Genomic DNA, 26,008 nt, shown 5'->3' with positions numbered 1-26,008 from the left:
TTTGTAATGAATTTTATTAAAGCGAATATGTAACAGAAAGACATTTTTAAAATACTGTTTTAGAAAACCATGTAACAGAAATGTCTAAACAATCAGTATGTTCTATTTCTGAAATTCATGCTTATAAATTAGATATGTTTGTGAATTCTCATCATAGACAGGTTCAGTATATGATTTTTATCTGAGGGGTAAAAGGATATGCTTTACAGATTGATACAAGACCCTCATAAAAGGATGATATAGTATATGAAAACTGTTTTAGAAATTTCCAAATAGACCAAATGGTAATACCTAGTATTCTAAAAAAAGTAATTTTTTGTATATTAATTAATAATAATGAGGGAAAATAAAGCTATATGTATAGCACTTATTTAAGAAGGTAAAGTCTAAGGTTATACAAGTATTACATGTTCAATGCCTCGTGTTTTCTTCCTAATACTGTACATTTAATTCAAAATCGTTCAGTAAAATTTTGTAATTTGTAGAAGGTAGGATGAGTGCCCTTTTAAAAGCCCAGAATATAAGTAAATAAATTAGCTATGAACTTTTCACATATCAAATTTTCTAAGAGATCATTATTTTCTCAAAAAAAAATTGAGACTATTTATTTGCTTTATTCTAAAACACATCCTATATTTCTTCCATTTGTTGTCACTGACATAAACATACTAGGTAAACTCATTACATATATCATTTTGGTCAGTTATTAAGAAATATTTACTGTATAGGAAATTGTACATAATCTGTGTGAAATTAATATTAAGAATAAATCTACAGTGCTTGAATGAATTCTCCATTAGTTCCACAGTTATCATTTCAGAAAATAAAAGCACAAATTTCAAATTTTTAAAGCTTTTTAATATACCATAATATTTATCTTAGTCCATCTCGGCTGCTTTAACAAAATACCATATAGTGAGTAAATTATAAAAAATGGAGACTTATATTACACAGTTGTGAAGACGGAAAAGTACAAGATTAGGGCCTGGACAAGTCAGTGTCTTATGAAGACATGTTTCCTCACGGACAGCCGTCTTCTTACTCTGAACTTGCAGGTGGAGGAAGAATCAAAGGGTCCCTCTAAAGCAGTGGTTGCTCAACCTTCCTAGTGCCGCAACCCTTACAGGTCCTGTGGGTTGCGACCCACAGGTTGAGAACCACTGCTCTAAGGCCTCTTTTATAAGGGCACTGATCCCATCCAGCAGGGCTCCATCCCCATGACCCAATCACCTCCCTAATACACATCTCCTTATAATCAAATTTGGGGGTGAGGATTTCAACATGGGAATTTGGAAGGGGGGAACATTAGCAATCTTTATATTTTACACATTTGGGTCGTGTAAATCCTAGCAATTCTAATTTCACTGTATTTCTTTCTCCCTCTCCCTCTCTCATCTCTTTCTCTCTCTTTCTCTCCTTAAAGCAGTGGGAAAAATTATCTGGGACAAACCATTTTTTACACTTCCCAAATATATACTTTTCTAGAAAAAGAAAACATAGTCATTTAGCATAAAAAAATGATTTATATTAGCATGGCAGTTTTTATTCACTAAAAATACTTTTAAACTTTCATTTTACTTATTGACTCATCATGAATTCTATACCTACCCAATTATTAAATCCTGAGTATATTAGACCTATTACCCACAAGGAAATACCTGACCAAGATTGATTGTAAGATAGAACCCTTCCCTATGTTGATATGCATTATGATGAATTACCACTTTTCTGTTACCTCAGCCTATTGGTGTAGGTATACCAACAATTAATTTAAGGAAAAGGAGACCCAATATTCAGGTAACTGTGAATGAAGGTAGACTTAGCAGTGCTTTTGAATTTGCTGAATCAGAGTTAAAATTAAGCTTCTGTTCTTAAAGCTTTTGATTAAACCCGCCTTTCCTGGCATTAAGCTTCCAGAGCATGAGATGCAGATGGGCATCATTTCTCAATAAACTGGAGCAAAATGTCATAATGATGGTAAAGGGTATGCATTGGCTAACAAAAGACTGCTGAGTTAATTATGTCGTAATGATGTTAACAATCAGAGTAATCATAGATGACTTTTGCAAATTAAATTTGGTATTAAATATTGTGAAATTAGTATTAAATCCAGGTGATCTTAACAATTTGCTTGTAAAATTGACTTCTAAGTAGAAATAAAAATGCAATTTTGCCCAAAAGTTTCCATAAGCCACAAATTTTAAGCCAAAATTTTTTTGAATTTCCTAAATGTGTAATTTTGGATTAGATATTAGAGAAATTCCCCTTCAGCTACTTAAAGATGTCCAAAAGTGCAGTTAAATAGTGTGAATTTTCATTGCCTGGCAAACTCATTGCTAAGCATTTTCTCTGTTGGCAATAAAATTTCAAGGTTAGCATATGTATGCATTTCTCTATACTCATGCTAAAAAATCAGAGTAAAAGGATACTTCCTACAGCTTAGTAAGAGAATTTCAAAATTTCAAGGAAGTTCAACATTATTCAAGATTTTATAGGTAAGCCTACCATCTTTTAAAAAGTCAGTGCCATTATAATGAAGAAACAGTATGATAAACTGTGAATTAATAGAATCGACTTCTAATTTGATTCTACTAATAGCCAGTTTGATTCCCTGAGCAGTTCAGGAAACACTATAGTTAGTCCTTCAGCTTCTTCAAGCAGTATAATTGAACTAATCATTGTTTTCTATGCTTCACAGTGTATTCAACTGGATAGATACATAGATACATAGATAGGATAGACCGCCTCCCCATATCCTGTAAATTCTGATTTAATTTGGCCACTGATGGGGCCCACAGCCTATGAATAAATTTTAAAGCTCCCAGGTTGATCCCAGAGTACAGGCCTAGAATTCTATGACAGTCTGAATTTCATGGTGTTGCATATGGAAGTCTCCATATTTTTTTGATTTCTATAGAGGTTAAAACTATATTTATGCTTTTCATGATATATTAAATTACTTTGTTACTCTCCTTGCATGTTTCTTTTTATGTATTATATACTTTTGGCAGTCATGTGCATTTTAGTGAATTTTTATTTTTGCAGCAACCTCAACCATTGCATGTAACTATATGATGTAATTAAAAAATAAACAAAGTGAAAATGGCTTGCTTTATTTTTGTTTTCATTCTAAGAAAACCTTAAATGGCAAACTAGCAACTACACAGGCCATCTCAGTTTCAGGAATTTTTTTTTTGTGCTGGGTAATATTGGTAATAATCCTAACTACTACTTATTTCAATTTCAAATTTGTGAAGAACATCGCTCTCTATCTTGTATTTAGAATATTAAACAAAAGTAATGGATACACAGGGATAAACTTTAGTTCTTTATCCTCTCTTGGTACTTCTTACTAGAAGTAACTTGAATTTTTCAGTCACTGAGCCTGTGATGAGTCTTTTAAAAAATGGTCAGCCAGATTGCCATTTAAAAAGTGCAAGTTATGCATTGACATTTTTCTTCTATGATTTCATTTTCTTCTCTGTGTCTTTATATGTTGGATTGGGACATGATCTTCATATTGCCATTTCTTCCTGATAATGCCTCCTCCATGCATGCTGTTTGGGTCTGGTCATGCTATGCATTATCCATTGCATGTAAGATAAATATTCTTATTTCTGTATATATTTTTTTTATTTTGATTATTTTGCCTTTGTTTTGCAGTGAGTCTGTTAAAAATTTAACATTGATACGATGGTGTTTTTGTGAAAATGGTTTTTGTCAGTATTTATGAGAACTCAAAGAAGCAATTCTCAATCATATTAAAAGCTTGAGAGTATTCTTTTGTTCAGGACACTTTAGGTTTCATTGGTTGAACATAGATTAGAAGGAATTTCAACATTGACTTTTATTTTTTTCTTATGAAGTATGCTACATTTTAAATTATTATTTCCTTCTGAGGCAATAAGAAGCTGTCTAAACTATGATCAGTACTTTCACCTTTAAAAAAATCTATATTTAGTGCTCACTAAAATTGGAACAATACAGAGAAGATTAGCATGGCCCCTGCACAAGGGTTTGTGAAGCATTCCTTAAAATAAATTAAAAAAAAAAAATCTATACCTAAAGACACTTCTAATTAGAGCAACAGAGTATGTAAGCAGTCAATACTTTTTCAATAAAAGTGCCAGACACACCTGACGTATATTTTTTAATTTGCTTTTAAAATTCCTCATTTATCAAAAACTGTATTAATCAAAATTTTTCATTATTTAAAAGAGTTACTATTGAAGGAGAGCATTTTATCATAATCATAAATATGCCCTGTGTACTATATAATTCTGCATCTAAATAAAATACATTTTTAATTATTGTTATTGTCTTGAGAAGTCTATCCTCAGAAAACAATATTTAAAATATAGTGATGATCTAAACATCCTTGGGAGGAGCCAATAAGGCTGATGTTATAAAAGTTCCAATGGCCCTTGTACTAATCCAGGATAATTAGTATTTAATTATTAAGTATTTAGCTAATCCATTGAATATCAGATTCGGATAATATTTATTTTAATTAAACATTAAAATTCAGTTTTTTTTGATATTCAATATCTTTTTATTTCAAAGCAAGGAAGGCTTAAATTATAACAGAAAACCAGTGCTATTAGCACATACACATAAAATTCAGTTTTTAAAATTTTACATTTATAAAATTATTTATAAATATTATAAATTTGTTCTGTGAACTTTGAAATTTTAGTATGAATGTTATATTTCTCAGCAAATATTAAAAGAGAGTACATATTGTTTATCAGATACTTCGATAGTTCTTTTTATGAATGAGAAATTAAAATAATCTCATATGAGATAAGTCTTCCAGACAAACAGTATCATTTGATATATTTGTATGAATAAATAATCTGCCTGTTTGCATAGTAAACTTTATTTTTAAATACCAGCAGGAAGAACTGGATGTTGAAACAGGAAACAAAACAGGAAATAATATTTGGTGAACCTAGGGGTTACTTTCCTAGTTAGACTTTAATTGCAAAAGCTAATCTTAGTTAAATTATTTACGACTTGACCACAAATTTTACCTTATAAAATCTTGACTTAACTGGAATTATTAAAATATCATATAAAATTTCTGAGATTTAAATATATGAAGCAAACTTGCCTCTTTCCATTGAGCATATTTAGAAGGAAGGCTAGGTCTAAAAGCCTGTTTTACTTAACAAATCCAAACATAGTTTTAAAACATTTTCTCATCCAGTTTCTTATCTCTTTATAGAACACAAATAAAAAGGATGCTTCGGTGTTGCCCTTATTTTATCAAGTGGCTTTCTTTTGCTCTTATTTCACACTAATTAAAATAAAGTTGTGAATGTATCTTCAAAAGTTAACCTTGTAGAACTTGGGATTTACAAGGGCAGTGTTATATAGAGCACTCAAAATATGATGGTCTTCAGCTGATGATGGATTAAAAATTTGCTGAATTTAAATGCTAAATCCCTAGCTCTGGCTATTTAGTATCATATGTATATGAAAGCAGATACTTTTATCCAATTATTCATATATAAAATAACTAATTTTTATATTCGTAGGTAAGTAATTTTTACAGAATTAATTTCATTGAAATATATCGAATTCCTTTTAAGTAGTATTACTTCATAATATCATGTGTACTTAACTTTTATTGTTTATTGTAGAACCCCAAATCTCAGGAGCCAGTAACTCTGGATTTCCTTGATGCAGAGCTAGAGAATGATATCAAGGTGGAGGTGAGTATAATTAGTAAGAGTAAACAATGCCTCAGGTCAAGTGCAGGAATTCATCCATTCTACACAGATTTGTTGAGCAGTTGTATTATCAGGCTGTCTGTTAGATGCTATGTATACAAGGCTGAATACTATTGGTTTTAAGATTTTCTAGAGATCTGTTTGACTCATCCAAAAGATAATATGAAAAGGAATAAATATTTTAAGTTGAGTGTGACCTTAGTATTTTTCTTTCTCTTTTCAATGGTAGAGATACTTTAACTTTTTCAGTCTGAGTATAACTCGTAAATTTTAAGAAGAATCTTAGAAATGGAGGCCAAGATCCAACTACCCAACCACATGCTGAGTGACATGAGGAGAGGAGCTGCCAAGTTGCCTTCGTACACTTCACTCAGCAAATTTCTGTTGTATTTCAAAACCAAACTGGAATGAAGGTCATTTCTTCTGAGGGTGTCTTCCATAATAATAAAGATAATCATATTAATAAAAAATTTACAATAACATTTAAGTACATGATATGTGAAAGTCAATAATTCACGAGTTTTTAAAATGAGTATTCCTCCTATTATTATATAAATACCTGTTGTACTGACGATATATTGGAAATGCAGAGCAATAAATAACTTGTCTACAGTTAGTTAGTTTTAAAGTAAGTAGCAGAATCAATCTCTTGCACTTCAAAGAACAGCTTTTGAGGATTTTTCCAGATGGATTAACACCTCTTTTTTACAAAGGCCACCATGTATTTTTTTTTAATAACATGTCATAGTGTATTTTAATTTGTTCTTGACCTACACAATTATACACTTTTACTTCTTATGATAAAACAATGTGATTCAATACTTGACTGTAATTACCCTGGACTGTAGTCTAGTGCTGGGGTGTTTCTCCTGATTAATGAATGATTGTTATAAAGTGTATGACATGATGAAGTGGGATAAAGTAATGGTGACAAGCTTAGTGTCTGGACTCCTACTGAGCGAACCTAATGATCTTATTTAGTCCTTCAAAGCCTCATTTTCCTCTCAATTAGTATAGTGATTGTTGGAAATCATATATAGAAAGAGCTTAACCTAAGGCCTGGTTCATGGTAAGTTCTTTATTATTTTTGAGCTTCTCGTAAGTAGATATTCAACTTACATTAGGAGCTGTTGTCTAATCCTTACTACAGATGCATACATTTTAACTAAATTAGACAAATGACATCAATGTATTTTTCAAATCCAAATTATCTCTTTTATCATACCAAGTTAGTTCATTTAAATTACATAAAATAAAAAAATAATTTAAAATTCTGAGAACATCTGTTAGACTAGGATATTTAGTGAATAAATGTGACCTTGTCTATTTTTAAAAATGTGGAAAATTCTCCTAAAGGAATCTAAAAACTCCTTTAACGTTAGATTAAATTCAAGTAAGTCTTCACAATTTTCCCTATCGTTTAGCTAGGTATTTTTGTACTTCCAGATATGATAAATACTAAACAGTATAAAGAGTACTCTTGAAAACTCTCCTATCACGTGAAACTGTTCTTTTATGTAGGGCCAAAGGTAAGGTATTCCATGTCATATGCTAATTCCGCACAGACACATGTATTTCTATTTCCAAATTACTGTGTGATGACCAATAAAGGAAAATAATTGACCATTTTTTGTTCATTATGTCTCAAATATTAATGACTGGTTAAAAAGATTTTATTAAAGGTATTTTCATTATTTTAAGATACTGTAAAATGATTATTTTAAGCTAATTTAAAAAACAAAATCCCATGGCTAGGAGTAGCAGCTCATACCTGTAATGCAGCACTTTAGGGGGCCAGGAATAATTGTTTGAGCCCAGAGTTCGAGCCCAGCTTGAGCACCATAGCAAGACCCCAACTCCACAAAAAATAAAAATAAATTTTAAAAATTAAAAAAATTAATTTTTTATTTTTTATTTAAATTTTTTATTAAATTTAAAAATTTAATTTAATTTTTAAAATTAATTTAAAAACACAAATTAACCAGGTGCAGTGGTGCACACCTTCAGTCCCAGCTACTTGGGAGGGTTAGGCAGGAGGACCACTTGAGCTCAGAATTTGGAGATTGTAGGGAGCTTTGATGATGCCACTGCACTCTTACCTGGGCAACAGAGCAAGACCCTATCTCGAAACAACCAGAAAACAGTTACAATTACTGGTAAAACCAACCTATATTTATTCACTATGTTCTAATAAAGGTAAAAGAAAAGCTAATATTTTAATTATCATACTTTAATAGGTCAATTTAGCTCCTGGAATTAACTGATTGTTTCATTTTCTTTTAGATTCGAAATAAAATGATAGATGGAGAAAGTGGAGAAAAAACCTTCCGAACTCTGGTTAAATCTCAAGATGAGGTAGGAATTGATTCAGGATTGTTCCTTCTCATTATTAATATTTAATATTTGAACATATTTATAGGGCACACATGATATTTTCAGTCAAGTGTATAATGTATAACGATCAAATTGGGGTTTTTAGGATGTCCGTCTTCTCGTATATTATCATTCCTTTGTGTCCTAAGCATCTCAGGTCTTCTAGCTGGTTTGAAATATACATTATACTGTTGTTAACTGTAGTCACCCTACTATGCCGTCCTCAAACACTAGAACTTAGTCCTTAGCGATCTGTGTCCTTGTACCTATTAACCAACCTCTATCACCAAACACACACCCTTCCAGCCTCTGGGAACTCTTAGTTTACTCTCTACTTTCATGAGATCAATTTTTTAACTCCCATATAGAAGTGAGAACATGTGATATTTGTCTTTCTGTGGTCAGGCTTATTCTTAAATAGACCTATATGTTAAAAACAATTGATACAGGTAATTTATCTTTCTTTGCTACTAATCCACTATTTCTTTACTATTGTTCAATAGCTACATATATATAAGAGATTGTATATCCGTGAAGTAATTTAGCTCCGTACTACTCTTCACTGGTAGATCGTGGTGTTTCCCTAAGCTTCAGTGACACTGAGTAATTAGCATCTTATGATATATATCAAGAATGGATTAAGAAAAACAATAATGTACTAATTATTCATTTGGATGTAGACTCACCGGCTGCATTAACTTCCTGATATTGACAATTACTCTTACACATACTCTAATATAGATATATCTGAACCTTGTCTAACTATTTCATAGTCTCATTTAAGTATTAAAATTACTTTTTCAGAAAATGCCTTTTTCTAAGTTTCAGGAATAATAATTTGAGAAATACTATTGTATTTATGTTATTTTTAAAGTTTAAATCTTTACTATTATAGATATGTATTAGTTGCTTATATTTATGGAGTATGTGTGACATTTTGATGCTATTTGTATGTTTATTTCTTTCCTAAAATTTTGCTATCCACCTCCCGTAACAGAATAAAGGGGCAATGTAGTAGATCTTACCTTTGCAAAGCAAAGTGTTACATAACCACAAAATTTATAAGTTGATGCTACTGCTCTACTCTTCATGTAAATCCATACAGAATATAAGATAATAACCATGTCAAACTTTTTTCTAGAGATATATTGACAAAGGAAATAGGACATATACGTGGACACCTGTCAATGGCACAGATTACAGGTAATCAGCTGTACTTTTCTGTGTACTGTGTAAAACAGTGTTCCCTGCCGCCCCAGTTTTTAAGAGCCATTTTAAATGAATGAATATTAGGTGTTTGCATCTTCATATACTATTTTTATTATAATTTTCAATAGAAAATTTCTTTCCTACATGAAAATATATTAGTCTAATACTCAGAAGAGAAAGGATAGAAGCTAACAATATTCAATTTGGATTTGAAAACGTGATGCACATTTATATGTTTCAATATTTAAATTAGAAGTGTTGAAAAATTCCCCTAATATTGTGTGGTGAGCACTTCTCTGACCTTTTCTTTTAAGTTGTTGTTAGTTTACACTACTTAACATTTAGGTTACAAGCTAACCTAAAAAAAAAAAAAGACCTTATCCCATCGTCATAATATCGGGTACAAAATGCTTAGTTGATATAATTTGCTCTCCATTGAATGCAAGTTCTATAATATCCTGATTTTTCCCATCAGTTGGATCTTTCAGAAATGGACAACCTGCTGCCCTGTCACATTTGCAAATCCTCTTCAGCACCTGCTGGGCGGTTCTTCCTCTTTGCAGCTCTCTCTTCTGAGCTCACTCACCACTTCTCCGTGATCCTGCTTCCCACACCCTCGTATTACTGAGGATGATATGAGCGTGTCCTGTTACTCATTCTCTTTTATTCTTACCTAAATCTCTCATCTTTGAGTCTCATCTCTCCAGACCACTCCCCCCATCATTCCTCCTTCTTCCCAGTCATCTCCTGGTCACTCCTGTAAGATTTGAGTTTCTGGCTCATTGTCACGCTCTCCTACACTCGCATAGGAGGCTAAGTCACTGTTCTTCAATCTCTGACTTACCAACACTGGCACAAAGTAAAAGATAAATTATTTACTACAATAATTTTCAAAGATATAAAAAAAGCTCCAAATTTTTATCGTTTGATTCTACAGACATATCACATCAAATGCTATAAAATGTTTTAAATGCTTATTCTTAATTTCTGGGTTTTACTGGTCATGAGCTGACAAAAGACACTTCGTAAATGTTGTAGGTCTGTGGACACTCTTTAGCATTGACACTGTGGATTTTTCTGATTCCCTGACCTCCTTTCTTCTAATAATCTTGTTACTCCCTCTACCTTAGCTACCTACTCCAAAGTCCTGTTTTTCAAGTTCCACAGGATCAACTCTGCAGCTCCCTCATAATCTTCATTTGATATTTGTGTATTAACTCCCTGATCACCCCATTTTAGCTTCCCATCCCCTCCTGCTAGGCCAGACTCCAACAATCCTTGACTCAGTGGAGACGTGAACTCCATTAGTCCCCGCTCCTTCATTATTTCCTGCCCTCTCTTGTCTTCGTGCCTCTCCTTATTCAGCAGAGATTCCACACCATCAACCCCCTTCATCATAGTTTTCAAAAACAGCAGTTTGACAAAATACCAATCCTGGTTAAATGCCGATGATTACCCACACCAGCTGCACCCGTGGAGCTAAAAGTGGCTGAAGCAAATCCTCACTGGTTGATACATCTTCTCCAATTCATGACCCCTTACACTCACATGGGCCTCGTGATCCCTGGAGTGCCGTCAATTCAGGCTGATCGTAGATGACTTTCAGATCATTTCATCTCTCTTCAGACTTACAGCTCTTTTTCATCACTGTCTTTCAGGTGCTGTCTTTGCTTCCCATTTCAGAGGAAAACACAGGTAGTCAGAGAAAACTCCCACTATTGGAGTACACGGCTACTTGCATCTGTATCTCCATCTTCTATCTTTATTTCTCTTCTCTGTGCAATAGCAAAAATGATCTTAATCTTTGAGTAAAAGATTCCGTTTGTCCACTCAACCCCAGCCCCTAATAATTTGCTGTCTCATTCAGAGTAACAGCCAAAGACATTCATGGCCATCAGAGGCCTAAGCCACATGACCTTACTCACCATCAGCTCTGTGAAATTCTCTTCCAGGTTCTGTACTAACGCTCTCTGGTGAAGCTACCCTGTCCCCTCTTGGTACACCATAAACACTGGTGTCCTTGTGCCTCCAGGCTTCTGTACCTGGAACTACTGCCCCTAGAGTGGTTTTTCCTAGACAGGCACATGCACGTTCCCTCATCTCCTTCACATCTTTACTTACTTTTCTTTAATCTGCAGAAAGGCCTTTTCCAGCAATCCTGTTTAAACTACAAAGTGCCCCAGCACTCTCCCTGTCTTCCTCTTCTATTTTGTGTTCTCCATACCCCTCATTATCACTCAGCATTGTAAGTACATAATGTACATATATGGAAATTTATTGCCACCCATTACCATTTGTCTTCTCTCACTAGTAAGTTCTAAGAGGGCAGAGAAGTTGCTGGCTTTATTGACTTCAGAATCACCAGCTCCTAAGACAGTGGCATACAGTAGGCACTCTATCAATATTTACAGACTTAAAGAATTTCAATTTGAATCAATGGAAGATTTTTCAAGTTGAAGAAATGTTTAATCTGTCTCATCCTATCAAATTTGTAGAATGGTGTGCCAAATTTCCATTGCAATATTCAAGTATGAACTCTTTAACTGCACATTCATCTGTGATTAGTAGGCTGCAGAGTACCCAACGATTTCCTGTCTAATGAAATTAAACTAACTCTTCAGAAATACACATAGCCTTTTCGGGTGGCCTACAGTCCGGAGACTTCCCCAGAATGCAGTGTGAGTGTCATGACAGCCTTACTCCTTTTATGTTCCTGGATGGCACGAACACCAGACGTGGCAGAGGGAGCGTGAGCGTTAATGTCAGGATACACCTCAAGCCGGGCTTGCTCCCCTTCTTCAGCGTTTGACAGACATTTGGACTTCTAGTGAAACCCCAGGATGACTGTTTTAATTCTTTCATTTTCATCTACTTATTCCCATCTCTAACTGCTGCCTAGGCATTTCTTTACACGTACACCATCTTCAGGTACACAAACAAGTTGTACTTTTTCCTCCCTTTTCTTGGTTGTTGCCAACTTTCAATTTTCAGATCAGCTGTGAAAAGGTGTGAAGGAATCTGGGAGCCCGGTGTCTTAACACATGATTGACCAGTCACGAGCAGGGGTAGTTTCTGAATAAAATTGCTGGTCAACAATGTGTGAGGATATTAGAGGCACTAAGTGATTCTGTAAGCAGCTGAAAGATGAGGAGGGTAGAAAGACTAAAATAAGTTGAATTTGGGACAACTGGGGATTGAGACCGGAAGAATGAATCAGGGGACAGCGGCTGTGTTATCATATTATTGACTGGAAATTTCACGCAGAAACTATCCGTGTTACCAGGTAACTCGTGACTGGTCAACAATGTGTCAAGAAATGATTTTACAATAGAACAAGGTACCTAGGGCCCTGTGTGGAACATGCTCCATGCCTTCCTTGTTTAAATGAACAAATTCTCAGAAAAAATGATGGATCCTTTTTTGATCCTGTCGAGGTGATAGCTGGTTCTGCTGCTACTCTAAGGACACTTTGGGGGTATCTGAAATTCTCCTTAAACTCTGGTTGACTGTATTCCTAATTTTCTCACAAACAGCCTCAATACTCATCATCTTTTCCTCACAACCCAGTGATAATAATAAGTGTGGGCAGATTAAGATCCTTTTTCAAAGTCTCAAGTTCATGTCACTCCTTGTTGACCAAAACTGCAAACTCTTCTTTCATCCCCATTAATTTGGACTTGCAAGTCTAATATTCACATCCTTCTGAGCCCAACCCATCTGCCCTGTTATTCTGCCTCTTCCTTTCCCCTACAGATCACAGCTCGCTGAAAAGACCCAATTTCTCCACATCTACACGTTCTCTGCACCCATTCCCTTCCCAAGTCTCCAACTTTTGGTGTGATTAGATCTCCTTCTATTGTGAATAATTTCCTGAATTACTGTACAAGTAAATTCTCAAATATCAATTTAGAACAAATAGCATATCTAAGTTGAAGGATGAAAGTGCTACGTTTTTATGAGGTATAAAATTTTGCCCAGTGATTTCTCTCCGTTTAAGCTTTGATCCAACTTAGGTACCATATTAATTATTTTAATAAAATTCTTTCTCCTTTTTAGTGAAGAGTTGACTTTTATGGAGATCAATGATTAAGTTGAAAAATCTGTTGTATTCTATGTAACTTAGCAAACTATGTTTGAGTCACAAAAATATTGCATAGGCTCTGCCACCCATCTGGTGGCCACTTGCTTTATTGAACTTTAATGAGAAATGAAACAATCTTGGTCTATTGTTTTTATAAGGAGAAAAACAGCCAACATTGCATATCACAGCACCATTGACTCAGAATGTTGGTAATGATCTTATCTGCCTATATGTCAAAAAAATAACCTGGCTTGAGATAGCAATAATTAAGTTAAATATAACTATACTTTTCTATAGAATGGATTATAGCTATTAATAACAATCTAAGATTCGCAGACCAACAAAATGTATGTTTGATATGCCAATTTGAAAACTTCTGTTTCTCATGGGTTTCCACACTATTTTTTGTAATATCTGAAATGTAACCCTAGCTCACGGAGTGATATTGTACTAGTTACATGATACACCATTATCAGTTTTAATTAGAAGTTTCTTTTAGCAATAAATGCTGATAGCGCAATAAAAATGTCCTAATTTCCCTTGAGAAGAATTTGCGGGAGACAATCTTCAAATGCTCTGTAATTCTGTTCTACACTTTATAAATGGCAAGTGAATCATGAAAGGTCATCTTGCTGTCAGACTGACGTGCTGCTTATTTTAATTTTAATCTCTGCCTCCACTTAAAGGAAGCTACCTATAAAATGAATGCAGAGATTTTCATTAAATCTACATAACATTTTATTTCCCCGACCTTTTCCCATAAGGAAAGTCTATGAATTACTTAATGAAGGAGAAAGTTTTGGGAATTGGAGGCAATAAGCATCCACTCATTTTGCTATCTTTATTGCATAATTAAATTGTAGCAAATAAACCCTTGCTTTTTTCCCTCTTCATAAAATGCACTTTTCACATTTATATTCATAAGCAGGAAAATCTGAACTTGTGTATTCTATCCTATTCTATGTTATATATGAAAATAATTCATTGCAGTTTAGATATCCATCCCCAAAGCTGGCTTTACATGAAGCTTGAGTGATTTAAAAGGTCTAAAAATGCCTCAACATATTCAAAAGTCTATAAATGCACATGTCGTCTTGTGCATTACTAAAATTTGACCTGAATATTAAAAGTGAACACTTAATGACACAGTTGGTCTCATTAAAGGGGTTTCACTTTTTTAAAATAGTGCTGGGCATCTTAGAGATGTCATGATTGGTTACACTTATTGTTCCCAAGTCTTCTTTAGTCAAAGCATAGCAAAGGTCATTTGCAAGTGCACATTGGATAAGGGATGATTAGTTATATCCCACATACATATATTAGTCAGCATGAGAATAGAAGAATTACACACATGCCATTGTGTTATTGGAAAGTGCATAATATTCCTACGTCTTTTAACAATTCTCACATACCATGTTTTTAATTGTCAGTTTCAAAGTGAGTAAGGTTGCCTGTCTGGCAGCTTTGACAACAAGCTTGTCTGACATTCTTGGTGTCTAAAGCATTGTGAATCTGATCTGCAATTTGCACTGGAACTCACTTCCAGTTTGGACATCCACCATAAAACTAGAGTTACCCCAAGTCTCTCATAAACTACCAAACACAAGGTACATTTCCTGCCATGCTTAATAGCAATTTATCAAATAATATGGACTACTCACAATAATGACCCAGAAGAAAATTCTATGACTTACTTTCCCACTGGGTAAAAACTAATGGGATGAGCAGACAATATTTATGAGTGTTCCAAACGAATCTGAATTTACCCAGAAGCAGACACTTGAGAATATTCCCAAGAATTAGAGATTTCAAATAGCATTTCGCCTCTCAAAAGAGTATATTTCAGATGATTTTATGCACTTGACAATAATGATAATAATAATCCATTTGTATTTTTTAACAGTTTCTGTTGGATATAAAGCACCTTCAAATTATATGTGATACATTAAGGAAAAGGTGCCCAGTGAGTGTGATGTGTTTACTTTGTCTAAACATACTCCTAATGCTCTTTTATTCTTACCACAATTCCAAATATTTTAAGGTAATTTTCTGGAAATATAGTAGGTGGTCATGGCCTTCCTTCCTTAGCTATTCTATAGGTACATTTAGTACCTTACAGCCTCTTCGGATTCCCTGCAATGAAGATTGCTGGATGACTCTGGATGGCAAGACAGAAATTAAATACTCTATTTGCCGAATGCATTTTCATGTCAAAGTAATATGTCTTTTCCTTCCCGCGAGGAAGATCTTTGGATTTTCCCATGAATTTGAAGTGTCTTTTTTTTTACGTTTCATTTTTGTTTGTTTGTGTTTATGCTTCTCTTGTTTCTGTTGCAGTTTGGCCTTGGTATTACCAACCTACAGTTTTTACTATATAAAAGCCAAAATAGAAGAGACAATAACTCAGGCCAGATGTAAGTACTGTGAAAGTGACTGCAGGGTCTCTTTGTCATTTGCTAGTATCAGATGGTTAATTACGTCCAGATTTTGAAATACCCAAGGCTTATTATATATACATTTTAGTAGCTGTTACTACCAAATCTACAGCAATGATTCTAACCCATTCCAAACATGCAAGGAACAAGAAATATTCTACCTGGATAGAATATGAGCAGGTACTCCAGTCTCACTGGCAGTCCCCACCACCCTCCCCTGCCTTGCTATGTGCTCATAGAATCATTGCAGTGGTGTGTCCTCTGTTGCTGTCTCCAAGGGTCTGCTAGCTGGAGCAGAATGTTTCACACGCTAAGTATCAGCATAGTCTCTCCTCTCATGGCACTGTGCTAGTAAGGCTTTTCCGTTTTTGGTTGTTTTTTTTTTTGTTTTTGCATTTGGCCAGAATAATATTGTGCTTTACATCGTCCACATCTTTTCCTTTCTTTGACTAAATTAAATTGCTCTGGTCTTTGGCTTTGGTTTGGCAATTAACTTCCTTTTCATAATTCAAATTAATGTCTCAGTAATGCAAATGGATTAGTGTATTTTTTTTTTTTTTTGAGCATCATTTGGAATGTAGAGCAATTCTTAACACTAGTGCATATTTCAAGTCATTGTTACTTTTTGTTTTGTTTTGGGTAACTGGATTTTGTAAAGTAAAATGACCATCATATCATTTGCTGATTGCTCAATTATTGGTAACAACCTAAAAATATTTTGTTAGGATGAAGCAAAAAGCAAAAAATACAAATACATGTATGTATCTTTTATATCTGACCTTCAAGGAAACTATGGTTTCTTTCATTTCTCTGTCAGTTCTTTTTTGCTGTCCACAGGCCTGGTGTTCATAGGACACTATACACAGGACATTCCTATTTCCACTTTTACCTGACAGATATGATGGTCCTTTAACAACCAGCCGATCTGCATGAGCTAGTTCTTCACTTTATAAAAGAGGGGCTAACTAGTGAGTCTTTGATGATTGGTAAATGCTTCTGTTTATAGGCTGACGTCATTGGTATCGCACCTGCATTAACCACTTTGCAAAACAGACCATTGAAACAACCATAGCACAGGGAGGGAAATCCGTCATAATATCTAGTCATAATTGATAGAACAGACTTTTCCAGTCTTCAAACAAATATGTCTTTTTTTCCAGACTACAGCTGTACATAAATGAACCTTTGATCTATGCACAATATTTTTATTCAAGAAAGTCATTGAATAAAATATTGTTTGTGACCCCCTTTGCTTTACCCTCTTTTTTTTTGTTTCCCTGCTTTCTCTTTCTGATGGATTTTCACAGCAAAAAAGGGCAAAATGAAGGGCAAGTATTTTCTTGTTGCTCAATTTCTTTCTATTTAGTACACTTGACATCTCCACTGATATTTTCATTCCTATTGGGTATTATCCTTTGTGCTTCTCATTTGCTAAATTTTCCTCCATGGTCACTCAAATCATAGCTGCAAAAGAGAGGGAAGAAATCTGCTTGTGTTTTCACATGCAGCCTGGTGACATTCAAGGTTTTTCCTAGACTTAATTGGTTTTTTATTCTTCTACCTACTAATTCATACCTCATATGAAGAATGTTATTAATTCACTAAAGGCATTAATGACTTATTAAAATCATTTTATTGTAATATTGGTAAAAATTTTTACATTAACATTTTCAATCAAATATTTCTGATATAGGGTTTGTATTAATATCCTTCTAGAAGCTATTTGGTTATGGTAGGGTTAGCAAATGGGGAAATTATAGACATAATATTTTCTGTGATATCATTGCTATAATTTAAGTTGGAATTTCATTATTGCATTAGGAAGCATTGAAGACCTTTATATTCATTGATGTGTTCGAATTTTAGGATGTGTAGTGTATTTTTAATTTTCTTTGTAGGTAATCTTTTTAATGTCTTCTTACTGTCCTAGAACCTTGAGAGGTATACTCTGAATTGCGTATCTAATTATTTATCCTGTAACATTATCTTTGCAGATTCAGAAACCCTGAAGCCAGATAATTTTGAAGAATCTGGCTATACATTTATAGCACCAAGGTTGGTTTTGCTTTTCTCTTTTATGTAACTTGTCATCCGTGGGTAGCTAGGCCTTTGACGGTGGTTCTGAACTGGACCAAAACTACTCTGTCACATTATAAAACCAAAGGGAAAAATAATTTTAAAACCGAAATAGAATCTCATTTATTTATTCATTTACTTGTTCAAATTCTTACTGAGCAATTACCACGTACTAAGTTGTGTGCTGATTCGGGGACACAGCAGTGAGTAAGACAGACACAGGCTTGGTTCATGTGGAATGGTCAGTGCATCCAACAATAATGGAGAATTGTGTATTTGCACCTGTGAGTGTACAAGAAGAAACACAAAAATGTGTATGTGCTTCACAGAGATAGGTACGTAAATATACATGGATATATACAAGCGTTTGGTAGAATGTTTCACCATCATAATGGATTTCTGGTTAATCTAACACAACTTTCTGGGAAAACATGTTTGTAATGATATTGCCTCAAGTATTTTTTGAGATGATCATTATTTTTTCCTCCTGTTCAATTTTCTTTTAACTCTCATATAATCCCCCTTCCCTATACATCTTTTATTCCTACCTCTATTTTCTTGTAAATGTGTGAAACTATCCCACAATCCAAGAGGGTTCTTCATTTTTATTTCTTTCCTCAATTTTTGATGCCTGCTCTATAGCAGACATATATAACATTCAAATTAACGTAATTCTTATTAGTCTAGGCTTAGTTATTAAAACACAAGAGCTACAGAAGCTTAGATTATTAATGTTTCACACTTACGCAATTACTCCAAGAACCCAAAGAAAACTTATAAAATTTCTTCCTTATTATTCTTTTATTTGTGCATCAGGAAATTTCTGAATTCTGTTTCTACTTGAAAAATAAAACTTTTTGAGAAATCTCTATTAAAAAAGTGTATTTTTGGCTTTGGGAGCGACTCTACCTTTGAGAATCTTCTCTTGCTTGAATTTTCATTAAAGAGTTTGACACTGCTGATCATGCCCTCTCTTCCCACGCTTTGGATGACACACTCTTCTGATTTCTTACTGCTCGCTGGCTGCATAGTCACAGTCTCTCTCACATGCTGATCACGTGCATGAGGATCAGCAAAGGGAGCTAGCCCAGGCCCTCACCCCTTTTATCTGAGGCTCTTGTCATAGCACATACTAGCCATCTACTCCCTGCCTCCAGGTTGGGGGTACAGCTCCCAAATCTATGTGATGGCCATAACCTCTAGAAACAAACAAACAAACAAACAAACACATGAATGGGTTATTGATGTTACATTATAATATGGGATCAAATAGTATACCTATTTCTAGATTTTATGCCCCTACATAGTCTAAATGGGAAATACTCATATCTTACAAAAACTTGACGGGAATACTGCTTCAGTATCCTGCAAATTCAGTATCTTGAAAATATTTGTCCCTTTTGGAAAGCTCTTTTTCCTGTGTTGCTTTGGTGAAGAAAATACCTTCCGCCCATTGTGCAATCTTGAGACCTTTAGTTGTCTTTGCCCAGGCAGCCCTTTCCCTGTATCTAACTTCTAATCAGGCATCAAGTCTGGCCATTTCTGTCTTAGGACTATCAGGTATGTCTATCACTGTCAGCCGCCTTTGACCCAGCTGGGCCACTGCCTTCTCTTACTAAAACTCCTGCGGCTGCGTCCTAATGGATCTCCTCACTTTCCTATTTCCTCCTTATTTCCCAATCCTGTCTCCGTTCTGTAGCCAGAGAGAGTTTCTAAAATGTGAAAAAAGTCATTCTTCTCATCTGCTAAGTACTAACCAGTGGATCTATATGATCTTTAGGATAATCTGTGCTTTTATATCATAGTGTTCCAATGTTCTGTCACCAGGTCCTGGGGTATCAAGGTGGCTCCCCATACTCAAAATGAGGGACCATCAAGTTGCAAGTTTCATGGGAGCACAGTGCTGCTCATCCGCCTGTGAGTTGTCTGTGGCTGCTTTCATTAAACAGGCAGAATAGAGTGGTTGTGGCATAGACTTTACGGCCACAGAGCTCAGATCACTTAACACACGGCCTTTTATGTTCCCAGCTCCTGCTTGAGATTCCAGCCACATTAATATCTCTCGGTCCCTTAATACACTTTTTTGTTTTGTTTTGTTTTGTTTTTCTTTACCTTCTTTCTGCCACTAATTCCCTTTTCTCTTGGACTGTATATATATATATATATATATATATATATATATACACACACACACACACACACACACATACCCTACTTTCTCCCAAATTCCAACTTTGAAGCTCCTTGATCTGGGAATTTCTTTCCCATCTTCACTGGATTCTGCATCCTACTGATGGCTTCACAGAATTCCATATTTCTCTTACCAGAGCACCAGCCATAAATATATTTTATTTATTTTCTTCAAGAGAGCCACAACTGGGTCAATTTGACTTACCATTTAATATCCAATATCAAATCCATTACTAGCACATAGCAGGTACAACTTGAGAAACTATAAATGTATAATAAATATTTTTTAAATGCATGCTATTGGCTCTGCATCTGTAGCACAGTGGTTACAGCACAGCCACATATACCCAGGCTGGCAGGTTCAAGCCCAGCCTAGGCCTGCTAACCAACAATGACAACTGCAACAACTACTGTAAAAAAAAACCAGCAGGGCATTGTGGTGGGTGCCTGTAATCCCAGCAACTTCAGAGGCTGAGGCAGGAGAATTGCTTAAGCCCAAAAGTTTGAATTTGCTGTGAGCTGTGATGCCACAGAAACAACAACAAAAAATGCATGCTATTATTAATAATATCTTCAATCCTAATAGACTTTATGGACACAGTAACTTTGAGCAACTTTAAGTTACTAGAAGCTGTTCTGAGAAACTATAGATTCCACAAAGTGTCCCACAGAATATTAACATAGCAAATATATAAGAAGAGGTTGAAATTAATCTTTGGAGGCAAGACTCACCTTCTCAAATCTGTGTTTTTCTCTCGTCATCTCTATCACTTATTAAGTCCAGACTATGCAGATTAACTTCATCAGCTTTGCTGTAAGACAAAGCTGAAAACAGGGTGACGTCAGGCATCACGGAGAGGATAAAGCTCTCTCTCAGTTCCAATACCTAATTCATGGGCCACGGATTTTGTTTAGTCTCGCAGGTATTAGCTGTGGACTCAGTCATATTCCACATTCCTTTTTTTGTTTGTTTTTACAATTCAAAGTTGTTGGTTTTTTTTTAGTTTGTTCACATGTATTACATCACAATTAATTTTTGAACCTTTTCATTGCCAAAAAGAGAAACCTCTCTTGTTGCCTCCCCATCTTCCTTCTCCCCCACCCCCGCCCTCAGCAATGTCTAATCTCCTTTCTGTCTTTCTGGCTATGCTTATTCTGGACATGTCATATGATGAATGGAGTCAGATGTGACTTTTGCTTCTGGCTTATTGTATTTAGCATAATATTTTCAAGGTTCATCCATGTTGTAGCATGTATCAGAACTTGTTTTATGAATTAACAATATCAATACATCTCACTAAAAGACTGGAATTTGCCTATGTGTTCAGGGGAGGGGTAATACCAGAAGAGAGGGGCGGACATGTAGCTTATGGAACAAACCAGTAATTGTCTACCTTAACTGATACATGTCAAACCCTTTACATGCTTGGTTATACTTACTGCTCAAAACCACTCTATTATAACAAATTAGTATTTTTATCCCATTTAATGGATTAGGAAACAGGATTTTTTTAGTCTTTTTTTTTAACCAGGGCTGGGTTTGAACCCGCCACCTCTGGCATATGAGGCCAGTGCCCTACCTTTTTGAGCCACAGGTGCCACCCAAAACAGTTTTTTTTTTTTAATTAAGTCATATACACATAGATCATGAATACATTTATGCATATGTGGGGTACAATGTACTGTTTTTTTATACAATTTGGAGTGCTTACATCAAACTAATTAATATAGCTTTCACCTCATTTACTTGATTATTGTGTTAAGACATTTGTGTTCTATATTTGATAGATTTGACTTGTACCCTTGCAATATGCTCCATAGGTGTGGTTCCACTGTTTGCTCTCCCTGTGTCAAACCTCCCCCTCCCCTCCCTTCCCACTCAATTTCTCTTGTAAAGATGCTAAATAAGATGAGATTTGCAACAACATCCTTGCTGCTGTGGTTGGAATATGTACATGTTAAGGGCATTCCCAAAAGAACCCCTGGTACATCTGAGTAAGTTATTTGTATAGGGACGTCTTCCTGGAAAAAATGGACTATTCAGTATGTGTTCAAAAAGTGTAGGAAATAAAGTGAGAAAAGACAGAAATTTGTGTATAGACCTGCAGTATATATTCTTTTTAGTCACTGTTATTAAACAATGTAGTGAACTCTAGAGCAAGACCACATTGGTCTGTTTCCTAGATCTTCATTGTCATGACTCTGTTACTTAAATTCTCTGTAATTTATTTATCTGCCAAATAATAATACCTAGCTTATAGATTTCCTGTAAACTTTGATGAAGTAATGCATAGAAAATATTTGCCATAGCTGCTAGTAAGTGATCAGCTCTAAATATTAGTTATTATTTATAGTTTCAGGGGGAGAAAGTAATAGTAGTAGGCGGAGTGTTCCATAATAAAGGGTATGAAAAAGCAGTTATTTTAAAATAGTTTTTAAAAAACAGATTATAAATTTTAATAAGACTATTTTTGTTAATTCCTAAATGGATTAAACTATTTGATCCTGATTAATAATCAGCATATGTAGTAGCTTTAAAGTCTAAAACTACTACAGAAGGACAAATGTTGAGAATATAGATGTGTGGAGCATGATCCCTGCCTTCAGGAGGCAGGCAAGGCCAGGCACAGTTCACACCTCTAATCTTAGCGCTTGGAACGCCAAAGCAGAAGGATTGCTTGAGTTCAGGAGTTCGAGACCACTCTGAGCAAGAGTTAGACCCTGTCTCGACAAAAAGTAGAAAAATTACTTGGGCATAGTGGCAGGCACCTGTAGTGCCAGGTACTTGGGAGGCTGAGGCAGGAGGATCACTTGAGCCTAGAAGATCATCCTTGTCACTGGAGAACTCTGTACACTAAAGCAGCATTCAGCATTCTCTCACATTTAAATGATTTCTACTTAATTTTCCATCTCAATTCAAAATTTCTCTTACTCGTAAGTGAAACATTTCTAAGCTTTTACCATTAGTAAATATCAGAAGACAAATATCTTTAGATTACTTTAAAATGGAGCATAACTTGGGCAGCAAAAATTAAAAACAACACAATGTCAAAATTGGCTGCTCACAGTCCTCAAGCCTTCTATGGGTAGAGGTCAAAGTTGGTTTTGGCTGGAAGTTTTCTGTCAATAAAAGTTCACAATGCAATGGCACATTTCAAATCTATTAAGAGTAGAGTATAAATGTCTGACCACAACGAATAAGTGAGGCGATGGTTATGGTCATCAATTTGATGTCAAGCATTCCCCATTGTATTTCGATTAGCACACTGTACCCCATAAATGTACACAGTTATGATTTAATAAAAATAAATCCACAAAGTGAAAGTTCAAAGCACCTTGTAGGATTCATATATGTTCACTATAGATCTGGCGAGAGGGCTTAGCCTCAGATTGGAGGCTTTATTAGTTAGGTGCCTTTGGAGAAAACTTTTCAAGTATTTAAATCTGAGTTTATCATCTTTAAAACTTAAATACCTTTTGATAATGTTATTTTTAGATTAAATGAACAAAGATAGTTGTGATATTTTAAAAATGGTTTTATTAAGAATTATTTCTGATATTTTCTTCAGTCCTAAAATCTTCCAGTCAGCTGCTCATCCTATGAGCTCATAATACAATATATTTGGCTTTTGACTCAGCCTAGTGTTATTTCTAAAATTACATAGCATTATGGGGGGAGGTCAAATGCAGCTCCGTGAAGAATTAAATGAGTCTGTTGTGTAAACTTTTTAAACCTTGCCTGTAAGCTAAACTTTTTCATGAACTGAAAACTTTGTGGTTTTGAAGTCTGACAGTCTGTTTCTCTTTACACTTTGAGGCTTTGTGTGTAGGTCATGGCTTTGCATATGAAAATTTTTATTATTTAATCATATTTGGTCTTGAATATTTAATTGTTCAATCTGTCAGTTGTCTTAACTTAGTTATTTTGATTGTCAGCTTCTTTTCTTTAAATTGCCATATATTAATTCTGAATTTCTAAAACACTGGGGCTTGAAGTACTCATGTTAGGGACACTCTTCAGGAGACCCAGAGGGTCAAAGCTATTTTCTTAACAATAGCAAATGCTGGGTGGTGCCTGTGGCTCAAAGGAGTAGGGCACTGGCCCCGTATGCCAGAGGTGGTGGGTTCAAACCCAGCCCCAGCCAAAAACTGCAAAAAAAAAAAGCAAATGCTGTTTTTTGGTTTTTGTTTTTGTTTTTTTTTTCATTGTATTCATTCAACTTTGCAGTCACTGACAGTACAAAAGCAATGGTAGGCTGGTAAGCTTAGCATGAACAGAACACTATAACACTGATAGCCATTGCAATCTTCACTGCCAGGCCCCACATGAGGGAAAACACAATTGATTGAAACAGCAAGAATTATTCATGTTATTGAAGCTTTCTCCTTGAGTATGTCGTCTTCTTCTTTTTTTTAAGACAGAGTTTGGCTTTGTTGCTTTCGTTGAGTGCTGTGGCATCACAGCTCACAGCAACCTCAAACTCTTGGACTTAAGCAATTCTCTTGCCTCAGTGCCCAAGTACCTGGGACTACAGGCGCCCACCACAATGCATGGCTATTTTTAGAGATGAGGTCTTACTCTGGCTCAGGCTTGTCTTGAACCTGTGAGCTCAGGTAATCTGCCTGCCTCAGCCTCCCAGAGTACTAGGATTACAGGCATGAGCCACCACACCTGGCCTCCTGAGTATGTACTTTAATGTTATGTGTAAGAAAACTTGAAGTGCTACCACATTGCAGAATAACTTGAATATCTCAAAGAAAAGTATTTGTGTGATTGAGCTGAGAGGTGAACTAGATATTTTGCTGTTTTTGAAATGAGATATTATTTCGTTTGAAAGAACAAGTAAACTCATTCAGATGAACTATGGTATTTCAGATTTGGGTATTCAACATTTTTCTCAAAAATGAATCATGATTTCTTTTTACTTTGAAGGAAATAGCTAAGAGTATTTTTTAACCAATAGCAAAATCTGAGCTTTGAAAGAAAAATTAGAATTTTGGGAAGGTTGTTTATACTACTATGAGCATGGCAGCTTCCTAATACTTGCAGGCTTATCTTATGAAGTCAGCAGAGAGATTAATGAATGTAACTTTTCTATATCAGATAATAAATTGTGTCATCATTTTGAAGTTTTATATAACTCTTATTTTCCAAATAAATTGATGATGGTACAAAATTATGGATACTTAGAAGATTCATTCAAAATGTAAGACAGAATATTGAATTGATGTAAAAGACTACAAAAAAGTTTATTAACATTCTCAATAAATTACAAGTAATCAAGTTTGAGTATATTATCAAAATATCTGAAAAACTATTAAAATATTCCTCCCTTTTCCATGTACTTGTCTCTGTGAGGACATTTTTTTTTTTTAAGGTACCAAACAAAATCTTGTAATCATTGAATGCGGAGGTATACTTTTCCTCTATTAAGTCAGAAATTAAACATTGTTGCAAGTATGTAAAATAATGCCACTTTTCCCATTATTTTAAATACAGTGATTTCTCATAAAAATATGTTAATGTTTAATAAACATTTTAAAATAAATGTTTTAAGATTTCTATTTTAATTTTTATATGAGAAATGCAATGATACAAATATAAAACAAAACAAAAATATTTTGAGTGCCAATGGTCCAGAAGCTGACTTTTTAATATGTAGCATCTTTAATCCCCATCACTTACTGACAGAATATCATTCCATTTATAGAGCAAAAGTCATATAGCTAATAAAAGTATTTTCACTACTTTTAATTTTGATTTTAATTTCTAATATTCCCAAATATCTCTTTTTCAGAGATTACTGCAGTGATCTTAAAATATCAGATAATAACACTGAATTTCTTTTGAATTTCAATGAGTTTATTGATAGAAAAACTCCAAACAACCCATCCTGTAAGTATGCATT

At 34.6% G+C, this 26,008-nt stretch overlaps 1 protein-coding gene and 1 pseudogene across 2 annotated transcripts in view; both read left to right on the top strand.

Moving 5' to 3' along the window:
* The window catches only part of CACNA2D1 (calcium voltage-gated channel auxiliary subunit alpha2delta 1), a 502,006-nt gene that overhangs the window by 440,237 nt on the left and 35,761 nt on the right, over positions 1–26,008 (top strand). The window contains exons 19-25 of one of the 2 annotated variants that reach the window (XM_003782628.2): positions 5,646–5,717; positions 8,019–8,090; positions 9,250–9,311; positions 15,736–15,812; positions 17,141–17,161; positions 17,828–17,888; positions 25,898–25,995. In XM_003782628.2, the coding sequence (XP_003782676.1) occupies positions 5,646–5,717; positions 8,019–8,090; positions 9,250–9,311; positions 15,736–15,812; positions 17,141–17,161; positions 17,828–17,888; positions 25,898–25,995 (463 nt within the window). The remainder of the gene's footprint in view (positions 1–5,645; positions 5,718–8,018; positions 8,091–9,249; positions 9,312–15,735; positions 15,813–17,140; positions 17,162–17,827; positions 17,889–25,897; positions 25,996–26,008) is intronic. The other variant, XM_012811373.2, reaches the window with a different exon arrangement.
* LOC111721957 lies at positions 3,951–4,039 on the top strand (annotated as a pseudogene).

Source organism: Otolemur garnettii, unplaced genomic scaffold (assembly GCF_000181295.1).
Source record: "Otolemur garnettii isolate 467f Iridium unplaced genomic scaffold, OtoGar3 scaffold00005, whole genome shotgun sequence".
Classification (NCBI taxonomy): Eukaryota; Metazoa; Chordata; class Mammalia; order Primates; family Galagidae; genus Otolemur; species Otolemur garnettii.
The sequence above is the reverse complement of the archived record's forward strand: the minus strand, read 5'-3'. Positions and strand labels throughout refer to the sequence as shown.